Source organism: Rhinolophus hipposideros, assembly GCF_964194185.1.
Source record: "Rhinolophus hipposideros genome assembly, chromosome: 13".
In the NCBI taxonomy this organism is placed as follows: domain Eukaryota; kingdom Metazoa; phylum Chordata; class Mammalia; order Chiroptera; family Rhinolophidae; genus Rhinolophus; species Rhinolophus hipposideros.
Window position 1 is genome coordinate 4,812,063 of NC_138059.1, and position 24,132 is coordinate 4,836,194.

The 24,132-nt window shown below is 40.2% G+C and overlaps 1 protein-coding gene across 5 annotated transcripts in view; it reads right to left on the bottom strand.

The window, feature by feature from the left end:
• Positions 1–24,132, bottom strand: part of KHDRBS3 (KH RNA binding domain containing, signal transduction associated 3) — a 153,565-nt gene that overhangs the window by 41,372 nt on the left and 88,061 nt on the right. For all 5 annotated transcript variants that reach the window (XM_081071118.1, XM_081071117.1, XM_081071115.1 and 2 more), the window contains exons 6-7: positions 23,804–23,999; positions 3,593–3,675 (exon numbers count right to left, since the gene is read on the bottom strand). In XM_081071118.1, the coding sequence (XP_080927244.1) occupies positions 3,593–3,675; positions 23,804–23,999 (279 nt within the window). The remainder of the gene's footprint in view (positions 1–3,592; positions 3,676–23,803; positions 24,000–24,132) is intronic.

Genomic DNA, 24,132 nt, shown 5'->3' on the forward strand with positions numbered 1-24,132 from the left:
AACTTCTGCTCAGGCCTTCTTCTACTACATCAAGACGTGTCAAAGAACATTCTCAGAACAGCTTTGTAACATTCAAAAAAGACCAAGTAAAGAATTCTGCAGTAATATAGAACTATATGAGGTCTGACAAGTAATTTCATGAACTCATCCTAGAAAAAGTGCTCCATATCTCGTTGCTGAATATCACTATGGTCACCTTCGAAGTACTTCCCTTGGGAAGCTATGTACCAACACCAGCACCTAGTCCACCCTTCAAAGAAATTTTGGAACTCTTTTTCTTGAATGGCATTATATTACCCTTGATGTCCTAAATGTCATCAAAATGTCTTCCTTTCAATATTTCCTTTCTCTTCGGGTAAAGAAAGAAGTCATTGGGGTCCAGATCACGTGAGTAGGGAAGGTGTTCCAATATAGTTATTTGTTTACTGGCTAAAAACTCCCTCACAGACAGTGCCGTGTGAGCTGGTGCATTGTCGTGATGCAAGAGCCATGAATTGTTGACGAAAAGTTCAGGTCGTCTTACTTTTTCACACAGACTTTGCAGCACTTACAAATAGTAAACTTGGTTAACTGTTTGTCCAGCTGATAATTATTCATAATGAGTAATCCCTCTGAGATCAAAAAAGGTTAGCAAAAAAGGTTACCAAGTTTGTGAACTTAATTGTCAGAACTCGTATAACAATAGCATAGAATGTACTTTCAAATTTTGAATAGAGAGAATTATAGAAGTATGGCATTAATTTTCTAAAACCTGAAATGTGAAAATCATGGAATTTTAGACTGCAGAACCATACGTGTTACAAGGTATTATCAATTAGCGATGATTAATGCTCCTTGAGTATAGTGGCAGTAAACGCTATTTGCTGGAAAAATCTAATGTAAAACTGGAAAAACAAAGTTCTCGATTTCGTTAGTCTCGGTCTACCACACCAATATGCAGCACAGATGACATTCTTAGGTTTAATTAAGGTAGGCCAGGTCTGCTAAGGCAACACACACCCAGTTCAGAGGAAGCATGATTCCTAAGGGATTCGAAAGCATCACCAAGTATCAGGTTTTTGAACACTGTAAACAGCACATACTAATAGGAATTAATTGTAGCAACTGAAATAAAAAAAAAACATGACAAAAGGGGAGCTGAAAGAGGATGGAGCAGGGTACAACGAGGGTGCTTCGGGTTAAGATGGACTTAAACCCTGCTCAGCCTTCCGAGTTTGCATAAGAGATTTAACCTCTCTGAACCTCTCTGCGAGGAACTGGCATGCTTAAACTTGACTTTTGCAATATTTCAGGGCATGCTGAGAGGAGAGAGAATGCATATGAAGTCCCTGAAGCGGTACCAAACACACAGGAAAGACTCAGTAACTGCAGATGACGGTGACTGTGATTTCCTTGCTAATACCCACTATTTGATCCCAGGGATAATTTGAACATTTGCTGCCCTAACTTGTTTATACTAGATTTCTAATTCTGAGAATATGGTGTTGTGCTTCAACCAATGCTAGAAGTGTGCATGTTATGAGCTGAATTGTGGTCCCTCCCGTAAAAATCGTATGTTGACGCACTAAGCCCCAGCACCTCAGGATGCGACTTCATTTGGAGACAGGCCTTAAAGGGGGATTAAGTTAAAATGAGGCCTTCTGTGGGCCCTGATCCAATTTGCCTGGCGTCCTTATAAGCAAAGACATGTGGATACACAGAGACAGCAGGAATGCGTGCATCTGAGGACACACAGCAGGGCCCCGCCCACCTGCAAGTCCAGGAGAGGCCTCAAGAGAAACCTGCCAACACCTTGATCTTGGACTTCCAACCTCTATAACTGTGAGAAGATAAATTCCTTTGCTTGCGCCACCCGCCTGTGGTATTCTGTCATGGCAACGCCAGCTAAGTCACAGTGCTTAACACCATTTCCTCCCGCGACTCCACGACGTAGGTGCTTCACTTGGATTTACAACGAATGGAGCAGCTGCGAGCGCTGTGGAGGACGACACACACAGTCACCCAGACCTGGGATCCAAGTTTGGCTCCTTCGCTTCTAAGTTGCATGATCTTAGGCAAAGTACCTGATTTTTGTGAACCACCATGTTCTTTTTCTTTAAAAGGACTGATGTCTATTTCACAGGTCATGAGAATTAAATAAATATTCAGAATTCCTAGCAGTGGTTGCTATGTTTGCCAATGTGGGCAATTTTCATACTATCTCTACTCATTCAGTAAAATGAGTTGTAGCATTGAAAAGCTCACTTCAAAGAAGGTAAGTTGGCTGTCATACAAGATGTTTCTGTAAGTGAGTCTCCCCTGACGTTTATAGGGCTTATAATTTATAATGTATCAACCTCTAAATTGGTCTCTGCCTCTAGGTTCACATCCGTCAGTCTGCCTCCATACCGCCATCTAGTTAATTTCTCTGAATCCAAGTCGAAACATGTCATGCCCTTGCATGTAACTCTTCGATGGCTCCCTGATGCTGCCCCAGGTCCCTGAGTCGGGAATGTGTGGTGATCCCTTCTACTGCCTCATCTCCCGCCTGGCCATCACACCCTTGATTTCTACAAAACAACGTGGAATCCTCAGAAAACACTTACTGTTCCATGCACAAAGCTTCCAACAAAAATGACCAGTTGAGAGTCAGCCATTAAAGACCACGTAATTGATAAAAGTTATATAAGAAAAAAAAATTGACATGAGCAAAATGAAAATAAACTTTTATTTCTCTGTCAACCTCAGTATGAGAGTTAACACGTAAAGAGCATCTGCTTAAAGCTTGCCTGGTATTGTCTGAGTTCAAAAGTAAATTTATGTTTCATCAAAATAACTACATAGTCCATCCTTTTCATGCTTCAGAAAACCAATATTTTATTTGGTGTACGTCTATCTTTGTCCTCCACTAAGAAGTAAACATAAAGCAAGAGGTTTATAGGCTTTTAGGAAAACATTCTGAACAGAATAAACACTGATTTCATATACCAATGGACATCAAGGTATATTATCAGAAGCAGTAACTATAAAACTCTCTTTTGCCTCTGAGAACACATTTATTTCTGGGTAAATATTTAGTTAGAAAATGAATGGGAACTAACTCATTATTCATGAATAGGAATTGGAAGTTGTTAGCAAACAGGAGCATTGCTGCTCCTGCGTAGGAAAAGGAAATCTCCTACGAATACGAAACAAAACTTTTGGAGTTTTCTTCCCCAGGTACTGACAGTGTAGGATATTCACACATTTCAGATGGGATTTTGGACCTTAGGACCTGAGGACCTTAGGACCTTAGGACCTTGGTCCTGAAGAAAAACAGACTTTCAGACATTATTCCCCGTCAGAACATACTGAATACTTAAATTGTAAGAGTAAACAGAATCGCAATTTTTATTTCCCAAGCCTTATTAAAACTACAGTGAATCTGGGAAGAGTAATACATTCTACTTGGTAGAACAGACAGTGTTTCTACAATTAAAGAAAACAAACAGCAAAGCAGACCAAGTCAAATTACCCTCACTAGCTGATTATCATTATCCTTTTCCCAGAGTATATAAATAGGGAAGGGCACGAATGTCTGTTATGGGGTCTGGTCATACAGATCGTCTCTTACCTTTGGGCTGGGGTGCTATAGCTGTTATCATAGGAATCGTAACTCTGTTCATCATAAGCAGTGCCATATCCATCATCATAGTCCTAAAATATAACAGAAGAATAAAAACATTCAGAGAAGCTTCTAGAAAGAAAGAAGCATTCTTATTTTAGTGAATCTTTATTAATTCAGCTAGCACTTAACTATATATCTAATTATAGTGTAAAGAAAAACTTATATAAGAGTGACATCAGTGAAAATGATGGAGTAAGAACCTCCAAAAGCAAAATGCAAAGAGAAACTAGCAAAAACTGTCAGAATCAACATTTTTACAGTTCTGGAAATTAACCAACGGCTTGCAGAGATCTAGGGAGCATTTATTTAATTTAAAAAAAAAAAAAAAGAGGAAAGGCAGAGTATTGGTATGAACAGCAAGCTTTGCAATGTTTTAACTTGTTCTATTCTCACCCCTCAGTCCCAGCTCTGCATGAACCTTGAAATTCAGCATCCACAATCACTATGGAAACCAGCAAGCTAGAGGCCACTGGAGAGGGCAGAGCAGGATGGAGCCATATCAAAACCCCACTCCGAGAGGGTTGTCTTTATTTGACCTGACTTGGAGCTCATCCCATGCAAAACCCTTTTTCTCTAGGGGTATTTGAAAAAAATAATCAGAGGCAATTACTTAAGATTTCTGCTACCTGAGGTAGTGGGGGAAAAAACTAGAGCAAACAACAGGCTAATAAGAAAAAGTAGGGGAATGAGACGTCCATACGGCCTTTGAACAGCTCTGACACGTTCCTGGGAATCTAAGAGTATATGCGTGCACAGTGTCAGGTACATGCCCAGGAGACCTGAGAAGGCCCTGAGCTCTTTCCCCGGGCTGACCTGGAGGTTCAGTACAAGAAGGAAAGGCTAACCTAAGGCAGAGTTAGTTGTGGTTGACTGGCTCCAATAGACACCCATAGGCTCTAGACCAGGGGTGTCCAAATTTTTTTCAACGTTTTTCACCAAGGGCCATATGTGGTAAAATACACAAACAGCCGGGCCACTCACTCGAGGTGAAGTACGTATAGCCTCACCTGGTTTATTTAAGCAAACTAAATATATTTTTGGAATTTGCTACGGGCCAATTAACAATGGATGGCGGGCCGCAGTTGGCCCGCAGTTGGCCCGCAGGCCGCAGTTTGGACACCCCTGCTCTAGACAAAGACAAGGACCTTCCCTGCCCAATCTTTAGCTAATCACTAAAGTAACAGAGAGGAGACGCTTAAGTGGCAACACATGATAAATACAGACTTTACAAAATTAGTTTGAAAAAAATCACTGAAGCAAAATGAAAAGAAAACAGAAATCCTGGGGAAAAGGGAGAATCTGGTTTTCACATACTATATGAAGCATCCTGTTTTAAAAACAGCAACAACAACAAAAACGAGGCATGCAAAGAAAAATGAAAGTACGATCCATCCACAAGGAAAAAAGGAATCGATAGCAGCTACCCATTAGGAATCTGAGACATTGGACTTACTAGGCAAAGTCTTTTAAATCAGTTATTTGAAACATGTTCAAGGAACTCAAGGATAGGCTGTGTCTAAAGAACTAATGAAAAGTATGAGAACAATGCCTTACCAAATAAAGGATATTAGTAGAGGCATAGAAAATAATTTTTTTAAATACAAAGAAATTCTTGAATTTCAAAGTTAAAAATTAAAAATCTACCAGAGAGCTTCAATAACAGATATAACTAGATAGAAGAAAGAATCAGTGCTCCTGAAGATAGGAAAATTGATTATCCAGTCTGAGGAAGAGGGGGGGGAAAGAAGAAAATGAACAGTGTTTCAGACTTGTGGGACACCATTAAACATGAACATATACGTAATCAGATACCCACAAGGAGGGGAGAGAAAGGAGCAGGAAGATTATTTGAAGAAATAATGGTTAAAAGCTTCCCAAATGTGATGAAAAACTTTAATCTACACATCCAAGAAGCTCCACAAATCCAAGTAGGATAAACTCAAAGAAGCCCACACCGAGATACAACATCTGTAAAATGTTGAAAGATAAAGAGAGAAACAAAAAACAGCAAGAGAGAAAACACTTATCATGTGCAAGAGATTCTCAATAAGACCAAAAGCTGATTTCTCAAGAGAGACCATGAAGGCCAGAGGACAATGGGATTCTATATTCCAAATGTCAAAATGAAAAGACTGTCCACTAAGGATTCTATATCCAGCAAACTGTCCTTCAAAAATGGAAAAATTATGACATTCCCAGGTAAACAAAAATGGAGAGAATACATCAATAGCAGATATGTGCTACAAGAAATCCTAAAAGGAGTTCTTCGAGTAAAGTAAAAGGTCATTAGACAATAACTCGAATCTACATAAAAAAATCATGAACAGTGATACAGGTAGCTACTTAGGTAAATATAAAAGACAGAATAAACGTATTTTCTGTTGTAACTTTTTGTTTCTCCTATTTTACTTAAAAGACAACTGCATGAAGAAATAATTATAAATCTGTGTTGATGGGCACAGAATGTATAAAACTGTAATTTGTACAACAGTAACAGCACAAAGGTAGGAAGAGGGTGAGAATGGACCTATAGAGAAGCCAAAATTTTATGTACTGTTGACATTAACTTGTATAAATCTGCAAAAGACCAATATAAGCTAATATATAAATTGCAAGCTTGAGGGCAGGCTAAGAAAATATTTTGTAATATAAAAAATGTAGAAAAAGAAATGACGATGGAATTAAAGTGGTCCAGTGAAAAATATCTGTTTACCACACGAGGAGGTAGAAAGGTATAAAAAAGACATTAAGACATACAGAAAATAAATAGCAAAATGACAGATGTAAGTCCTACCTTATCAGTAATTATACTAAATATAAATGGATTAAACATACCAAGTAAAAGGCAGAAATTGGCATCATGTTAAAAAACATGATCCAACCATATGCTATCTATAAGACACACTTTAGATTCAAAGATAAAAAAATAAGTTGAAAGAAAAAGGATAGAAGAAGATATACCATGGAAATACCAATCAAAAGAGAACTACCAGAGCTATACTAATATCAGACAAAATGGACTTAAGACAAAAATTGATACCTGAGAAAAAAGGACATTTATTTATAGTAATAAGAGGGCCAATCTGTCAAGAAGATAAAATCATTATATAAATGTATGCATATGTATAAACATTTATAACAACAGAACTCAACATGCATGAAGCAAAAACTGAACTAAACGGAGAAATAGATAATTCAACAATAATATTTAGGGACTTCAAAGTCACACTTCCAATAATAAAAATAAATAAATAAAAGACATCAAAAAGTAGAAGATCTGAACAACAATACTAACCAATTACACGTAAGAGACATTTACAAAATACTCTACCCAATAAAAGTAAGAATACATATTCTTCTCAATTACACATGGGACATTCTCCAGGATAGAACATATATCTATCTTCCCAACTCAAAATTTACTTCAAAGCTAAGTGATCGAAACAGTGAGGTACTAGGAGAGAGATACAGATCTAGAAAACCAGAACTGAGAATATAGAAATAAATCCTTACATTCATGGTCAACTGACTTTCAACAAGGTTTCCAAGACAATTCAGTGGTAGACAGAAAAATCTTGTCAGTATATGTTGTGGGAATAAATAGATATCTACATGCAAAGGAATGAAGTTGGACTGCTACCTCACACCATATACATAAATTCGTACAAAATGCATCATACATCTAAGTATACAAGCTAAAATTATAAAACTCTAAGAAGAAAACACAGGTGTAAATCTTTGTGATCTTGGATTAGTTATTAGTTTTTTAGATATGCCAGCAAAAGCACAAACCACCAAAGAAAATATAAAGTGGATTTCATCGAAATTTAAAACTTATGCATCAAAGGACACTAGTAAAAGACAATCCATAGGATGGGAGAAAATATTTGCAAATCACATATCTGATAATGGTCTAGTATTCAGGACATTTAAAAAACTCTTACAACTCAACAATAAAAAGGAAACCCAACAAGAGCAAAAGCCATCCTCCTACTTCCCCTGCGGACAGACTTCAAACTGAGAATGCTCTGCAATTATGATAACACACACACTATGGTTATTTTAAAAGTATTGTAGAATTCAAAAAAAGTCCAGAGAAATAATCACTCTAGAAGAGCAAATAAGGTATGTTACTCAATGATATTTACATCTGTCAAAGTGTGAATCCTACCCTAACACTGATTTCTAAGTTTCTAGGGGTTAGTCGATTACATAGTGACTTTGGACTTACTAGTATTTAATATTTAAATGAGCTTAGAAATCACATGTAAGTATCTTGGAACATCAGTATTATCGATGCTAATCAATTTAATAATTACCACCAGACCTCTTGAAGTAGAGAAATGTGGTTAAGGGGTAAGAGAAAAGATCTCGACTTAGAGGGGCTTCCATTAATTCACGATCAGTGATTTTAGGCAGGCCCACTCACGTATCAGAATCGGCTTCTTTACCTGTAAAATCCTGAAGGGATGAGAAACGACATATACATATGTGTGTGTGTTTCCCAGCAAAATGGCTGACATTAAGAACTTTATGAAAGATAGCTTATCCTATTAACTATTACAGTCAAACATTACCTACACGCCTGCCTCCTAGATCTCTAAAATGATACACAATGAAGAAAGAACATCAAACACCATCACATGCGAAGGTATGAGCCCAGTGACCAGTTTTAATGTAATTACCTGGTTCTCTTTTTTAAAGGGCACCTACTCAATATTAGAGTACAATTTATTTGACTTAGGAGCACACAAATATCCAAAGAAGAAGTTAGATTGTGATGCTTTCAGTTTTGTAAAACAAATATTACTATGAAGAAATAGCACCGTCTTTGTAGGATTAAAGCTTATACAATTTATGAATGATGACCTCATTTTTTTAAAATGATTTTTCACAAAGAAGAAACTGGGTATTTGTTGAAGAGCTATGTATCCAGTACTTGGGACACAAGATAGGACAGAATATAAAATGAATACTCATTAAATAGGGGCAGAGGAGAATAAAAGTCAAGAACAGTTAGAACACAATATGGAAGCCACTGGGTTTCTCGGCGTTAACTAAAGGCGATAACTAATTTGGTCTTCCAATGACTAATGCAAGGTCGGAGAAAGCTGTCAGACAAGATACAGACGAAAAAACAACCAAGTAAAATTGAGATGATTTTAGTTGTAAGTAGCATAATGCAGATATCACTAATAATTCTAGAAAATTAAGAAATTAAAAGGAGCCGCTGTTCCTAATGAAATAAGTAAACATATTAAATGAAAATAATTTAATAAAATAGTAATTTAATAATTTACACTGTGCCTGGCACACTGCTAGATCTCACAGATGGAGAAGGGCGTCACAGCCTCGTGGCCTAAGGTGGAGAGGCAGGCGACACACAGGGAGAATGGTAATGACCAGGTCAAGTGCTGTGGCAAAGGTGGGCCTTCAGGGGGCACGGGATCGCCCGACAAGGGAAGGGAAAGCAGAGGGAAACTTCCCAGAAGTATCCATGTTAGATCTTAGTTTCACAAGCAGAGAAAAGCAAAAGCAGCTGGGAAAAATTCATTAAAGACAAAAATTAGGCAGAATGCACAGCAGGTTCAAAACGACGGCGGAGAGACATGAGAATGCATCTCATCCCAGAAAGCACACAGCTTGTTGGGGGCACACTGCCGGGTGCAAAGGGAGGAGGGGGGAGCAATGACCCTGAGAAACCTGCAAACCAGATCCTGGATGACCCAGGTGAGGATGTGGATTTGGATCTGAGTCGCATGGTCCACTCTGTGCTTTAGAACTCGCCCGGGGAACTGCGTCTGGAACAGAGAGGGTGAACCTGGAGGGTTAAACCTGCGCCTAGGTCACTGCACTGCCCGTTCTTATCAGATGTGGGGCTCATGGTTTCTTCAGTAATTTGTGAGTGGCTTGAAAAGAATGTGGCTTTACGAAGTTACCAAGTGAAGAATCCTAGTTCTATGCTTATTTAAAGGAATCAAAATTGTAAATGACTGAAATTTTCTGAAATAACTGAAATGTTTTTAAGTACTATACTATTTTAACTCTACTTAGATATGTCACTCATCCCTTTCTCAATTATTCTGTCAGATGTTACAATGCTAGCAATTTGAATTTTCAAGTTGGTTAGGTTACTGAATTATTGACTTCCATATTTTTACATTAAAGATTTTAAAAGACTGAATTTGCAATTCTCACAGGATTTCTTTCACGATGATTTCACAGTTGGATTTGGCTTTGGGGGTGTACCCCTTCTTATCACAAGCATTATTTGTTCAATGGGCAGCACTTGAAGAATATATGGAAGAGGAAAATTGCAACAGGAGAAAAGGAGGAAAAGAGGAGTGTGACTGCGAATACATGTATAAGTTTCTAGGAGGAATTTCTTGTTGATCATCTGCTATTTTATTTCCAGGTAGGAGAAGAGGGTATTGGCCGAGAACAATGGGGGAGGTTAACTAGTAAGGGACTCAACAGATGGTTAACATGAAGGGTAGAGAGTGGCAAAGCTGGGTAAGGGCCTCTGACCACAAGGCTTTTCTGGCTGAGGGCCAGTGATCTGGGGTTTTGCAGCTCTCTTTTGTTTTTTCCCCCTTAACGTTCTTATCTGCCAGTGTTCCCAACTACTGGTTATTTGTTTTTCTTCTTCACATAATTTGACATTATGAAATTTCTCTTTCGATTTTCCTGTGGCTAGAGAAGAAACTTGACAAACATAGTCACTGCGTTATTTGAGTGGACTCCTAAGCCTAGTACAGAAGAGGAAGCTAGAGACAGTGCAAGCACAGAGCGGAGCTTAGGATGCGGGTTTGCCAGAACCCGGGATACGAGCTCACCACCTCACTACCAGCGGGGCGGAGACGTTGAACGATTTTCTTCACACTTGAAATCTCTGGGTGTTCTCTCACATTTCTATATTTTCTCCCAGAGAATTCTACTTTGTGACATAGCCCCAGGGTACATGCCGGCCTCGCTTTTCTGCCCTGTGTCCTGTGCCTCAAATGCAACGATTATTTCAGGTCACGCGCTGCTCCCTACAAGCCCTGAGTGTGGGTAGCTCATCTAGACACCTCCACGGCCATTCCTCAGAGGACCCCACGTGAGGAGACTGGGCAGTAGAAACTGGTTCATTCTAAGCAACCTGCTCAGTTTCCCGTGGAAGAAGCCTGACAGGCCTCCCTTATGTTATCAAAATGCCCTACAAAGATGTCGTTATCCCCTCTGTTGCACTTTTAAGACAGGATCCTGTACCTGTTTTAAAGGTGGTGGAGATACACGTCGCTAATAAAATGCTAAGAAACCGTTCCTACACCAACCTCTGAAGGCACTTTTGTCTGCACCACCAATGCCGCCAGCTTCGCCGGCCACTGTCCTTCTGCGTGGACAGTACGTCTCTATCTTTTATCTCCTCAATCTCTGTCATACCCGCCCTTCCTCTACAGTCCCAACGTGAGCGCATTACAATCACTCCGACATTCTCAGCCAGACTAGCACCCTCCCCTGACTCACTCCCCTGGCTTCTTACTAGCTCCTCATGGGAGTTTCCTCCCCAGTTATCCACTAAAGTGCACTTCTGAGCCCCTTGCTTCCCTGCTTGCACACCTCTGCTCTCCACTCCTCTCTGGGTTCCTAGGGGATAAGAGCACAGCCCCAAACCTCTCAGTCTCGCCCTTTGCAAGGTACCGGGGACACTGCATCACATGCTTCCGCACCCTGCTAGCGGCCGTGAAGCAGCTTCTGATGCAGGCTGGAATTTCTCCACACATGCTGTTCCCCGTGACCTCACCTTTTAGGTCTTCACCAGAAGACTTCAGGCTCAACGTCACGCCCTCCTTTGAGCTTCCGTAACAACTGATAACTTACATCCACGGTGTCTGCAGTTACTTCCCCACCTGCTTTCTCTCCCACTGGTCTGCCAGGTCCCTAAGGGTGGGACCAGGCCTTGCCCTCTTGGATGCTCAATGCCTGGCACATAGGAGGCATGCAGTAATGTTTGCTGAATGGATGAATGCATGAATGAATGACAGAACTAATTAAAGAATAAGCGGCAGGAAACAGAGCATAGCTTCTTTAAGATGAATGCTAATCAATGAGACATCGTAGAATAAAATGCGGTATTTATTAAAACAGTACACATTTTGATAATGAGACCTCACCTGAATTCTTCTGTCAAACATTACTCATCCGTCTTACGTTCCCTGCCCTCAGCAAGAAATTTCCCTTTAGAACCCTGTACATTCTGTTTCTGAAAGCCAGAGCAACATTGTTAAAAACAATGAACAAAGATGAACAAGAAATAAATGTATATTAATACCCATTCCTGCCTCGTTAAAAAAGACTTGCTGATTCATCACGCTACACCTCTGAGTTTTTGGTCTTTGATAAAGAAGATGTCTAAATGGAATTTAAGTGACAAGGTGACCTGGACACTTGGAAGACACCAGGGCTTCAGTAAGGGGAACCATTCTAACACAGGTAGAGTCTTCATTGCCCATTCCCGACCTACAAGCTCCAACCGACACATGACCAAATACCAAAGAAATCTTGTTTTGAAAAGAAGAGATTTTCCAGAATAAAGGAAGCAGCATGACCTATTTAATTCTATTTCTGTGACAAGTAAAATCAAGCATACCATTTAAGCTGGGAAGAACCACTTTAAACAAACAGAAGAATTTACAAAAGACAGTGATTTTACAAAATAATGTTTCAGTTTTAGGTCCTTTTAAAAAGAGACAGTTACCCTACATAAACACCTCACTTTAATTAGGGTGCTATCTGGTCATTTCAAAATGCAAAAAGTTTTCATATATAACACTGTGTTAAAAGCTTACTTAAATCTAGTTTTAGAATGATTGTTTTGAGTTTATAAAACAAAGAGATTAGCTAAAAACAGGCTTTGGAGAAATTCATTTTTGACTGGAGTTTGGAGTAATAACATCTTTGTCAAGTTCATCACCAAGGACACGAACACATCACAAGTTATTTTCTAATTAAAGACAAAACCACAGTATTACTGATCATTCTAAATAAGAATCATTCCCATAAGCACTTAAATAAAACATCATTAATTCAACAATCAAATCACACCCCCAGGTGTTTACTGATGGCTGTGACGAATATATTTGTGTCAGTCTTTGGATTCTGGCGCCTGCGTTCAAATTCCAGCTCTGCCTCTTAGCAGCTGTGTGTGTGGCTTTGGGGAAGTCACCTAACCTCCTTGAACCTCCATTTGATAATATGCCAATGGGAATTATAATCCACATCTGGCTACTATTTCCAATGGTTGTGAGCGCATTAAGCGAAACAATGTACGAAAGCTGTCGTCTGGCACAGTTCTTGCCCAATAAAGACAGTTTCATTTTATTTAAAGATCTAGTCCATTTAACACTTTCATGTTATTAGGCCAGAGAAACATGAGAGCTACTCAGGCTTTTGTCTTTTGTAGAATGTGATACATTCTTAAAACTGTCTAAACTGCAATGTCTGCATTTCCATGGTCGGCAAATACCGGTATTAACTACTGTGGTTTTTAGGTGCAGAGTCAGGCTTCTGAGCCAACTATTAACATACTTCTGTGTCACTTTTTACATGCCAGGCACTATTTTTTTAAAATACTTTCCATATGCTAATTTATCTAAAGTTTATAACAAACTCACGTGATAAACCCTAATTATTTCCATTTACAGGTTAGGAGCTGAGGCAAAGAACAGTTAAGCAACTTATCTAAGGTCACACAGCAACTAAAAGCACAGCGAGGATCTGAAACCAGTCAGCCTGGCTCCTGACTTTGCTTGCAACCAGTGTGACATGTCGCTTGTCCCTACACACCTGAGAATCAGGCCCTGCAGTGTAGTGGACTCCCCAGGATAACGCCACACTGTGAGGACATGGCCTGACGGCCAGCGTCCTCACCCAGCCTGGTACTGCTTTAGCCCCGACCTCAAGTATCTGTCAAGATGCCATGTCCTGTTATGTACCTCACACTCTATTCTACCTACAAGCAAAGCAAATAGAATCAAAATAAAAGTATAAAGATGATAATACGCCGTGTCAATGACACACCACCCGCGAACCTCCTCCGGCCGCCCCTGCACACACGAACACCGCCCCTGTGTCAACGCCTGTACATTTCACTGCAGGCTCCACAGAGAACCTTCCAGCTCCTCCTGCCTGAGTCCGCTAGGCCCCTCCCCTGTTTGGTTTAGACACTGTGTCCTCTAGAAAGTCTTTCCACATCCCATCAAGCACTTAGCCTTCGTCCTTCCTGGTTATTCTGCATATAAGTCAATTGCAGGTGTTCTTACTCTGAATAGTACTTGTGTTTTGTGTCCATATCAAGAAATCAAACATTGGTTACTTATTAGATGCTGGACCCTGTGGATAAAAAGGCATGGCCCCTATCGTCAATAATTTCAAATGTCATGGGAAACAAGACAAATGAAGGAGTGATCAGATCGCACTAAGATAAGTCCCCTAAATAGGCTATGTGCACCCAGATCCAGAGAATGACCACCTGAAATCCACAGGGGATTATGGAAGGACCCAAAGTGGGGACGGTGAGTATTCTTTTCTAGGCTCTGATCTGTTTGAAGGCAATGGCTGAGTTCTCTGAATGCTCATTAAATGCTCGAGGAAAACGCCAAAAAATAAGACGGCAGGTTCTTGTAGGAAATCCATTATAAGAGAGAATGAACCCATCGGTTCTCAAGTTCCCCTCCCTGCCTTAGGCTCATTCGCCTGAGGGATATGACATGTCTGTCACTTTGGCTCAGACACAACCACCTGGCTCAGCCACCTTGCCTGGGCAGGCCTAATTAGGAAGGCAGTTTGCTTCCCCAGCCTTAATGACACAGACTCAGAGACCTCCACTCCCGTAATAAACCACTTTGCTTGGTTACTTTGTTTAAAGTAAGGAGAAGGGACACACACACACACACACACACACACACACACACACACACAGAAAAACTCCATATTCATAAATTTAAAATCTGAAATTATTTCCTCAAGTTTTACATTTCTAAAGTAGGTCAATCTTTCAAGCATTTAGAGAAGAGAATGACTTGTGAAGCGCCTGATAGACATTTCAAGTAAATTGCACACGGCACTTATTTTTGCTTCTGGTAAAAATGGATGTAAAAAATTATAGAACCTTCATCTTTTTATCTAAAATAAAAAGGTGTCCCTAGGCTTTTCAATTCATATTGAAAATGCGTTTTCATAAATAACCTTTTCACAATCTGTACTCTGTTTTAATTTAATTTCTCACTATGGAAAACAAGATAATTGAAGCGGTTTAGAGATTAGTTAACTGTCAAAAAATTATGCCAGTAGTTGCTGTGTTGGGAAATTCTGCCATCAGTACAGCCCTTATCTGCACTAAATCCCCAAACTCGTCATGTAATTAAAACTTCAGGTGAACTCTCAAAAGGAGAAGTATGACTTCATTGAATCTTTAAGCGACATCTAGATTGAAGAATTGCACGTCCATTTAAAAAACATATTTGGTTTTCCCTAAAGGCCATCCCTGATGTTCCTAGTTGTCAGAATTTCAGAAGAGTTCATTCTTATGCCAAAGGAGGAAGTGGTGGTCCCTGTACTGCCATGTTACAGACGAGGATACCACTTAGGGCAACAGTAGCATTGCTTTTAAGGCAAGTTTCATGTGTTGTAGCTTTACTGAGCCATGATGCAGGAGAACAGGCAGAAAAGACATGCAGAACCCAAGGCTTAGATTTCTGCTCCTGTTCTAAATTATCTTTTTGACTCTTCAAACCTGGATTAAGTTAAGCCATGGTAGCTGTCCTATGAGGAAATACCCTACAGTAGTTGCAGAAGGATTGGTAAAACCAGTCATCCTTAATCATGTGCCTCTTGCTCTAAGTTTGTATAGCGGCCTCTATGTCTGAAGTGATTAAATAATTTTTCCCATTCATTTGTCAGTTTCTCCGTTTGCAAATACAGGGTTTTGAATTCGCTGAAACTGACTTGTCCTTGTAACACTGGGTCTTGGTTAAAAACATGGGTCCTGGAGCCAGATCCATGGGATCCGGGCTATGAACGCTAGCTCTGCCTTAGTCAGCCCTGTGACTCCGAAACGTGTACTGATCTCATGGTGTTACTTCCAAGTTGTAAGAGATCTGTGTAAAGAGCTGAGAAAAGTGTCTGTGAGGAAGTCCCCAGGTCACAAATTTTTAGGTCACAAAGCACCGCCAAACTTCTAAAGAAAGACTCAAAACACTTCTAAAAGTCAACACTGAAATAAATTTGAGCTCTGCATACATTTAAGGAAGATTAATAAAAACAAGTAAGAGAATGCGTTTCCATTCCCCTCATTCCAGTTCAAGGTCACGGTGGACGGTGCCTGACCTGGCAGCTCAGCGTGCAAGGTGGGCTCCCATCCTGGACAGGAAGCCCTTCCATCGCAGGGGTCATACACCTACACACACTCAGACCGGGAACATGTAGACACAATTCAGCTCACGTGCACTTCTTTGGGGTATGATGGGGAAATTCGAGCACTGCAGGAAAACCCACCTAATGTAGGGAGGATGTGCACATCCCACAGACAGTGGCTCTGGACAGATTTTTCTTTTTCCTTCTCATGAACATTAAAATGAAATGACCTTGAACAAAAAAACATTATTCGAAGACCTGTTGTAACTGAGAAAGCTTTCATATTCTGATGAACTTTTATGACTTCATCTAGAATGCCCTAACACTTGTACTTATTTAAAGGTGATTTAAAGGTGATTAGGGGATCAGCTCAGCCTCAAAAGCTTAGAATCATTACACAACATTATGACATCAAGGGATATTAGTGACTGGTAAATACTCCTATGAATAGATGGCTGATGCAGTCATAATTAAATGAGTTAGAAAATAATATGATTAGAATTTCTAAGACAATTTTAGTTCACACATCTTGAATAGTAAGTGAGCATTTTTTTAAAAATAGCATTTTTAAAAGTTTTCAAAACTTGTTAGAATTCAAAAGATTCACAGCCAATCATTTTAGCTTGTTTCCTCTCATTAAAATGTTTGTTTTATTTATTCTGTGACTTTCTTTTTAATATCAAGGTTTCAACTTGATGAAAATAAAGTTTCTTATTAGAAAAATCATTTTTAGGCTGATAGGGAAAACTGAGTAAGTTTCAGAAAACCTCAATCCACTATCAAATTTTCAAGTTGGAAATGAGACTAGGACAACATATTGTCTAACCCACTGATGTGTCAGGTAAAGTGCCATCATCTCCATGTTGCTCATTTAGAAATTAAGGCCCAAACAGGTTAAATAATTTACACAAAAAAGAAATAGGTGGTGATACTGACAAGAAGTGGGATTAGAAACCAAGTATTACGCCTCTAAGAATAACACTCTCTTTACTAATTTGTATTGCCTTTCATATTTATTAGGTCCCTAAATGAGCCATATTATGTCTGCGAAACTTGGCTGAAGATACCTAATATTATTTCAATACCGTTAACAACAGTGCACATGAAACATGGAAGGACAGAAGTAGTTAGGCCCCCCCTCCGCATGTTTATTTAGTATCTCCAAAATGTCAGGCCCTGTGAGAGGCGCTGGGAAAACTAAGAATTAAGTAAAAAAAAAAAAGACATAGTTCCTGCCCTAAAGGAATCCACAGTCCATTGGGGACCAAGACAAGTCAGTGGACGTAGAGGTAGGTGCCAAATGTGCCAAAGATGCGACTAGCCATGATTCAGGCCAGGAGGGCTTCCCACTGAAAGGATCGATGGTAGAAAGAACCGGCATGGACAGAACAACAAAGGCATTTGAAGAGAAGCAACAGCACGTACAAAGGGACACGGGGTTCACTCCCTGGTGTGTTTAAGGAACTGCAATCGGTGCTGATGGAATGTAAAGTGATAAAGTGTGGGGACGGAGGCTCATGAGATAGCAAAACAGTCATGAAGATCTTCCGATGTCATGTAGAAGAATCTCAGCTTTACCCTGAAGAGACTGAGATCCTTCTAAAAGTCCACACTGAGTTCTTCTGTTCTGGGGCTCAAGGCGGTGGGGATAGTAGCATTATCAGACATTAGACACCAGAATGTGAATAATACACTATTTAAGGGAAGGAACTGGGACTAAAGTCAGACTAAAAGTAGAAGTCTGACTAAGTAAGCTATGGCAATTTTCTGTATGTCTGCCCGCCCATCCATCCATCCATCCATCCATCCATCCATCCATCTAAACAACCAGTACTTATTAAATGACTACTGTATGTTAGGTGGTAGGAATATAAGTAAACACAGATTTAAAGTTAGGGAGGCGTCAGACACGAAAACAAATAAATGTACAGACAAATAACTGCAAATCGTGACAAGTCCAGGAGCTATGAGGATATGATCAGAGCTCACAACTTGAACACTGGGAGGCTGGTGAGAATGTTTCCTGAGGACCAGCATCATAACTAATGCAGGTACAATGCAGCTGAAGTGGAGATGCAACTTACTTATGAAACAGTGAGAAGATGTGGGCTACTGTTTGAATACATGGAATGAAGATGAATGAATGAGACCCTGGAACCTGGGATGTGGCAGTCCCATTCACCTTAAGGGAGAGAATGAGACCCTCTGCGCCAGCCTGATCCACAGCTTTCACAGGCCTGCAGGGCATTTAGGGAGAGATGAACACAGGAAGGTGATTCCAGAGGGCTCAGACAGAGATTTAGATCTCATAGTTATTAACATATGTTAGGTGAAATGATGAAAACGAACACGATTTTTCAAAGATAGCAAATAAAACTACTATACTGAGTGTTTGAGGAGCATGCATCTATTCAGATTGCATGGGCTTTTTGTGTGTGGAGTCGAAAGCAATTTATCAAATACGGTTTTACTTTTGAAATTCATATGTAAATTGGGCTCTGCCAGGAAGCATCAAACATGTCTTTCTGTGTAATTACACCAACATTTTGAATTGTTAAAGTGCTCTCATTGACTGCAGCCTGGGTTACATGGACTAATTTGTCAGTTACTTAATTATTTGTTCATAAAGTAATGAATCGATGTCATTTTGGGAAAGAGGTACTTCTTGTTCTCAAAAAAGAAATGAAAAGTACTGTAATTATGTCTAATTTTTCTAAGTTAAAAATGGAAAAGGTCCCGATTTATACTCAAATGATTGAAAACATATCACTATCTCTTTTCATTTTTGGAAGGAAGCTCATCATGCTGAATTGCTTTGTTTTCTTAGTTATTCTTAAAAGATAAGAATTTATGGAAAGAATGAGTTGGTCTCACCAAGGGTTAGCCTATTCTACTCAAATAGCTACTGCTTATGTCATATGTACCTTTGTAATAACGATCTTCTCAGAATGAAAAAAGATTCATTTACTAACCGGTGTTCTTCTCCACAACAAACACACAGAGACTATTGTGCGACAGTGACTCGAGGAAGACAGCTGGCTCAGATGGCGTCATAAATGATCACATACCTTTACAACTCACCTCGAAAAAAATTAGCCAAATTTCAATAGGCACGTTTTGACAAGAAAATACCTGCAAATTATCAGGCTTTCTCACTTGAGCTAATAAAGCACATTCTTACAATGGACATACAACAACTATTTACTAAAAATAATTTTAATGTATACCATTAATTTTATTCTTGGGCCTAAAACTATATTAGAATACTTTCATTTTAATACACACAATCTGAAGAATATTGAGTACCTCAAGGACTGAAATATGTTACTTTCTCAAAAAAAGCAGGAGTTGTGGCAGGATTAAAAAGAATAGGATTTATCCCATTTTTTTTGTTTAAATAGGCAACTGATGTGATTTCTTTTCATTTCTCATTCTGGAAATAATGGCCTCAGGTACTAAATGTTAAAGGAAAGCTAAAATGAAAAGTAAATCGAATTGGTTCTATATAACCAAACAACTTCTACAGAAATAAAACCTTTATCACTATGAATGTATTTCAAGATCTTTAAAAATTACATTTCTGAGTTCCAAAGGAATGACAAGTCTTTTTAAAAGATAGAGATGCCCTGAAATCCTTAAAATAGTGAAAATACTATTTTTATTTTTGCCAATAAATGTGATATTAGTGCTCTGTTTATTATATTGTTTAAATCTTAACCTCATCCCCTTCTTCTTCACCGTCCTCAATTTCCACTTACCCACAGAAGGTAGCTTGAAAGCAGAGAATTACTGAATCGCCAGGGACCGGAGAGGTTATTTAACGCAGGGCACTGCTACCTGCCAGCGCTCCTGACGAGGGCAATACCTGCTGCGTTCTCTCCAAGGAGAGAGAGCTTATCATCCCAGCCAGCAGAGCACTGGGGATTTTGCTGTTTTTAATAAAGCACTGTTTGTTCAAGAGAGAACACAGGCCTGGAATTTTGAATCTCCTGTCTGCTCCTTCTTCATCACCCATGAGACTTTAGGCAAGACACTGACTTCCCCAGCCCTCAGCTCATGACTAGGATCATGATACCTGTTGCACCATGTGACTGGGAGAATGTGACGTAACATAGAGGGGAGGGCCTTGTGGAGACGAGCTTCTCATGCAATAGCACGTCCTTCTCAAAAGTTCACTCGTACACTGAGATGAGATTGACAGTCGGTTTCTCTGTGTCCTTCGGGAGCTGCACAGGATCAGTCTTTGATCTCTGTAACAACCTGAAACGGCCCTCGGAGCGCTAGCAGGCAAGGCTAACTAAGGGAAGACATTTTTTCAAATGCCAACTATCCTACTTCTTCCCACCGGACGGTTCTAGTAATGACGGCTTGGAAAAGATGCCAGGTGACCTTCACCAGGAAAACTGACCAGGTCTCTGTGCAGGGAGGTCCAGTCCAGGAAACATTCACTAGATGTTTACAATGTGCCAACCACGATGCCAGTGGCTAGAGAAGCATGAGGAGACACAGTGCTTTTCCCTAGAAGTTTCTAATCTAAGAACCAGATATATACTAATGCAATCATAACTAATGATTGCACTGCACAGATACACGCTAATAATTAAGTTATTCATTAATGTTACGTGAGCGCATTCGTTCATTCACTCAGCAAATATTTACCAAAGACCTACTCTGTACCACAAAGTATGCTAGGTGCTAATATAAAGGTGAACGGGGAGGGGGTGTCCCTACTCTCACAGAGTTTAGAATCTAATTTATGATTATTCCAGTTCAATGGAATAATTATTTCAGTATATTTTAAGAAGACCAATGTTAACTTTCCCACTTGTCACATGAGTGGACATCCATTTTGTGAGTTTAGGATCCTAGGCTTTCTAAGTTAGCTATCTTATAGAGCAACCGCCTGATGAAAAATCCTAGAAACAAGCAAACAAGTAAATCCTTTTTTAAAAGCCTGGGTTTCCCCTTCCTAGGCAGAGTAATCTTCAGGATTCCAAACAGTTAGGACCAATGGTCAGTGACTGGGGCTACGCCAGAGACTGCAAAGCTGTGTTAGAGGGGCCAGAAGTAGGAAATTCAATTCAATTGGGGTCAGTGGAGGCAGGTGAGGTCAAAAGCGCCTACCTGAGAGGCAGAGCTACTGATGGTGAATAGCTGAGGAGGGTGAGGGGGCTTGTCTCCTCCTCCTACCAGCTGCCATCAAGGTTTGTTAGGCAGTGTTGAACTACTGAGGCCTTCCCTGTAACTGTGGAGAGGGCTGACAAAATGCTCGGCCAAGCCGGGAAAATCCCTGTTCTCCGCTATTAATTTTAATAAATGTTCCCAGACATATCACATACAAAATTAAGAGGGAAAATTATAGCACCTGTGATCTAAACTCTTCATGACAGTAAGTACTTCAGCTTGGGGATAGGAACGATGTACCCACGACAGCATCCTGACTATCCCACCTAAAGCACACGCAGAAAGCAGGTAATCGTTTTGCGCGTGCGAGCGTTGCTGTTCTAGTTGATGAAACCGCCACACTGCTGCCAAAGTAAAATGAAGTCGGTAAATGCGGCCATCTTTGTTTGAAGGCAACGCTGAAGAGGCAGAAGTGCTGACGTGTGTTGGAACTGCGGCCACAGTGATGAGTAGCACCTGGCAGAGCGCCAGGTGTGAGCGTGGGACTCACATAATGAAGGCTGCCTTTCTCCTTCAGAGCTTTCAAACCTGTCTGCTCCAGGAAGGACACAGGCCTTCCCCAAGCCCGCCATCCACCACCCGCTGCAACGGGCGGAAAGGGGAGTAAATTAACTCAACACAATACTTGTGAATCAGTTGTTTGAATGCCTTTCCCATCGTTTATCAATAAAAATCAGAGCTACAAATAGAAAACCCAAGTGCCTTGAATTTCCTTTACTTCCCGGACTTTAACCTTTCAAGAATTTTTTGTGTTCATCTAACTGCATGCTAGCCTCACTAAAACATACACACTGAGAAAGAGAACATGTGTGTCATGTTCGCATGGTGGGAATTCAATCAGTCTTTGTTGAGTGGAAAGATAAAGGAATGCATGGAAAGAAGGCAATAAACAGCTCTTTCTGAAATAGGTGGATACGAAGCCACGGAAGTTAAATGGCCTGATCAGACCCTATTTATGGCATAGAATGGCCTCGATCCATGCCACCCACATCCCCTTTCTGATAATTATGGTGATATCATCCAGCCATGTCTTCATTAATCCAAACGTAAGAGAATTCCAAGTACGATGGGGTGGAAGTAAACAGACACTGGGCCTGCCGAACAGGAATCCAGCAACATTTCCGTTGCTTCCCAGCCCTGCTAGTATTATGAGACCCGGCATTTGTGGAAGAGCTTAAAGCATGACTACTATTGTCCGTTTGGTACCAACATTAGTACATAGAAACACCTCCAACTGTAAGGAATGCAAGAGAAGAGCTAGAGGGCACATCCTTCCCCAACTGTATAGCAAAATGATGAAAGTGAGTTATTATGAGATTTGTTAAGTACAATTCACTGAGCTCCCAGTATGCACTCTCTGCCAAGACTAAAGAGATCAAAGCTATCCATCCTCGTCCTTCCAGAGGTCACAGTCTAGGTGGGGGAGAGAGAGATGCAGTGACTGTTGCAATCCTCAATAGGTCAGCTCTTATCTCCCCTGAATTTCCCAGTGAAAGCTGACCTCAGTTGAGAAGGACGCATAGGAGAGAGTCAGATGAAGAGAGAAGAGCACAGTAGGCAGAGAAAGCAGCATGACCAAAGGTCTGGAAGCCTGAGAGGACACAGCAGAATCAAGGACTTACAAAGAGCTCAGTTTGTCCAGGACAAGGACTTTGATTTTCCCAGTGGCTGCAGGTGAAGCAGAAGAGGCCATCTGAGGCCCAGGTGATGTCTGAAACCGTCTGAATACTGTGCAGAGATGTGCTAAGCACCTAGCCAGAGACCTTCACTGAAGTAAAACATGAAAAACTATTGGTTCCTGCATTTTAGCCCTGTCACTGCTTCCCTTTCTTTGATAAAAGTCATGTCCTCTTTCTTCAATACTTTCAATTACTAACACAAAACATCTATCCGATATTAATGTTCTTCCTTTATGGGAAACTAGTAAGAATCTGAGGTGGGTTGTACTCTTATTAAAAAATCCCTTTTCTCCTCAACCCACCCCCACTCAGTGTTCACTGTTATATTTCCTTTCTCTTATGTTAAGTAAGTCTATGAGCCATATCAAAGAATTATTGAATGGTAAAATGAAAAGCTGATTTGCATTCATTTTTAAAGATTGTGAACTTTTTGTTTTCTTCACTGAAAAGATTTTCCACTAAGAATCCATATTCAGCAGCAGAGCTTGAGAGGAAAAAACACTTCAGGGTAAAAATAGCTTGGTATAGGTAGGCAATTATTGTTTAAATGATTGAATTACTAACAGGCAACCTGAAGGGAGTACGAAAGAACGTTACATTAAAATCCTATAAGGGCGGAATAACATGTCTCCTTGATCCTAATCTTGAACCTTCCTATCGTCCAAATTCATCTTTTATATCTTAGATTTAAGCTATTTGATGAAAGAGGCTATTTCTTTTTCATTTTTTGTACCTCTAGTGCCAGGTGCTTATTTAGTACTCAATAAAGGCTGCTGAAACTAAGGTGGATTCAGGAACTAAAGCAAAGTAAGAACGGATACTTGGTTACAACATCCAGTGGTATATCTGGATTGAGTCAATCAGATCACCAAAGTCGATGCCTGGTACCTTCACTTACATAATCTCCATAGGCCTCTGGTGTTGGGGGTGGCGGTGGAGGTCGGTATCCAGTTGGGGGGACTCCTCTTGCTCTGGGAGTAAGAAGTCCTCTTCCCCGACTCACTGGCCCTCGGGTGGAAAGCACGCCCCTGGATGTTGGCGTCCCTCTTGGTACCCCAACTCCAATTGGCCGGGCTGTGACTCCTCCCCTTCCCCTGCAAGCAAGAGGGTCAAATTAGCGATATTCATCATCTTTTCTAACACTCCATTGTTCACATGCGTTTATACCTCAGAAAAATAAATGTTCCATATATCTATAAAAAAAAACAAGAAGAAACCCATACACAA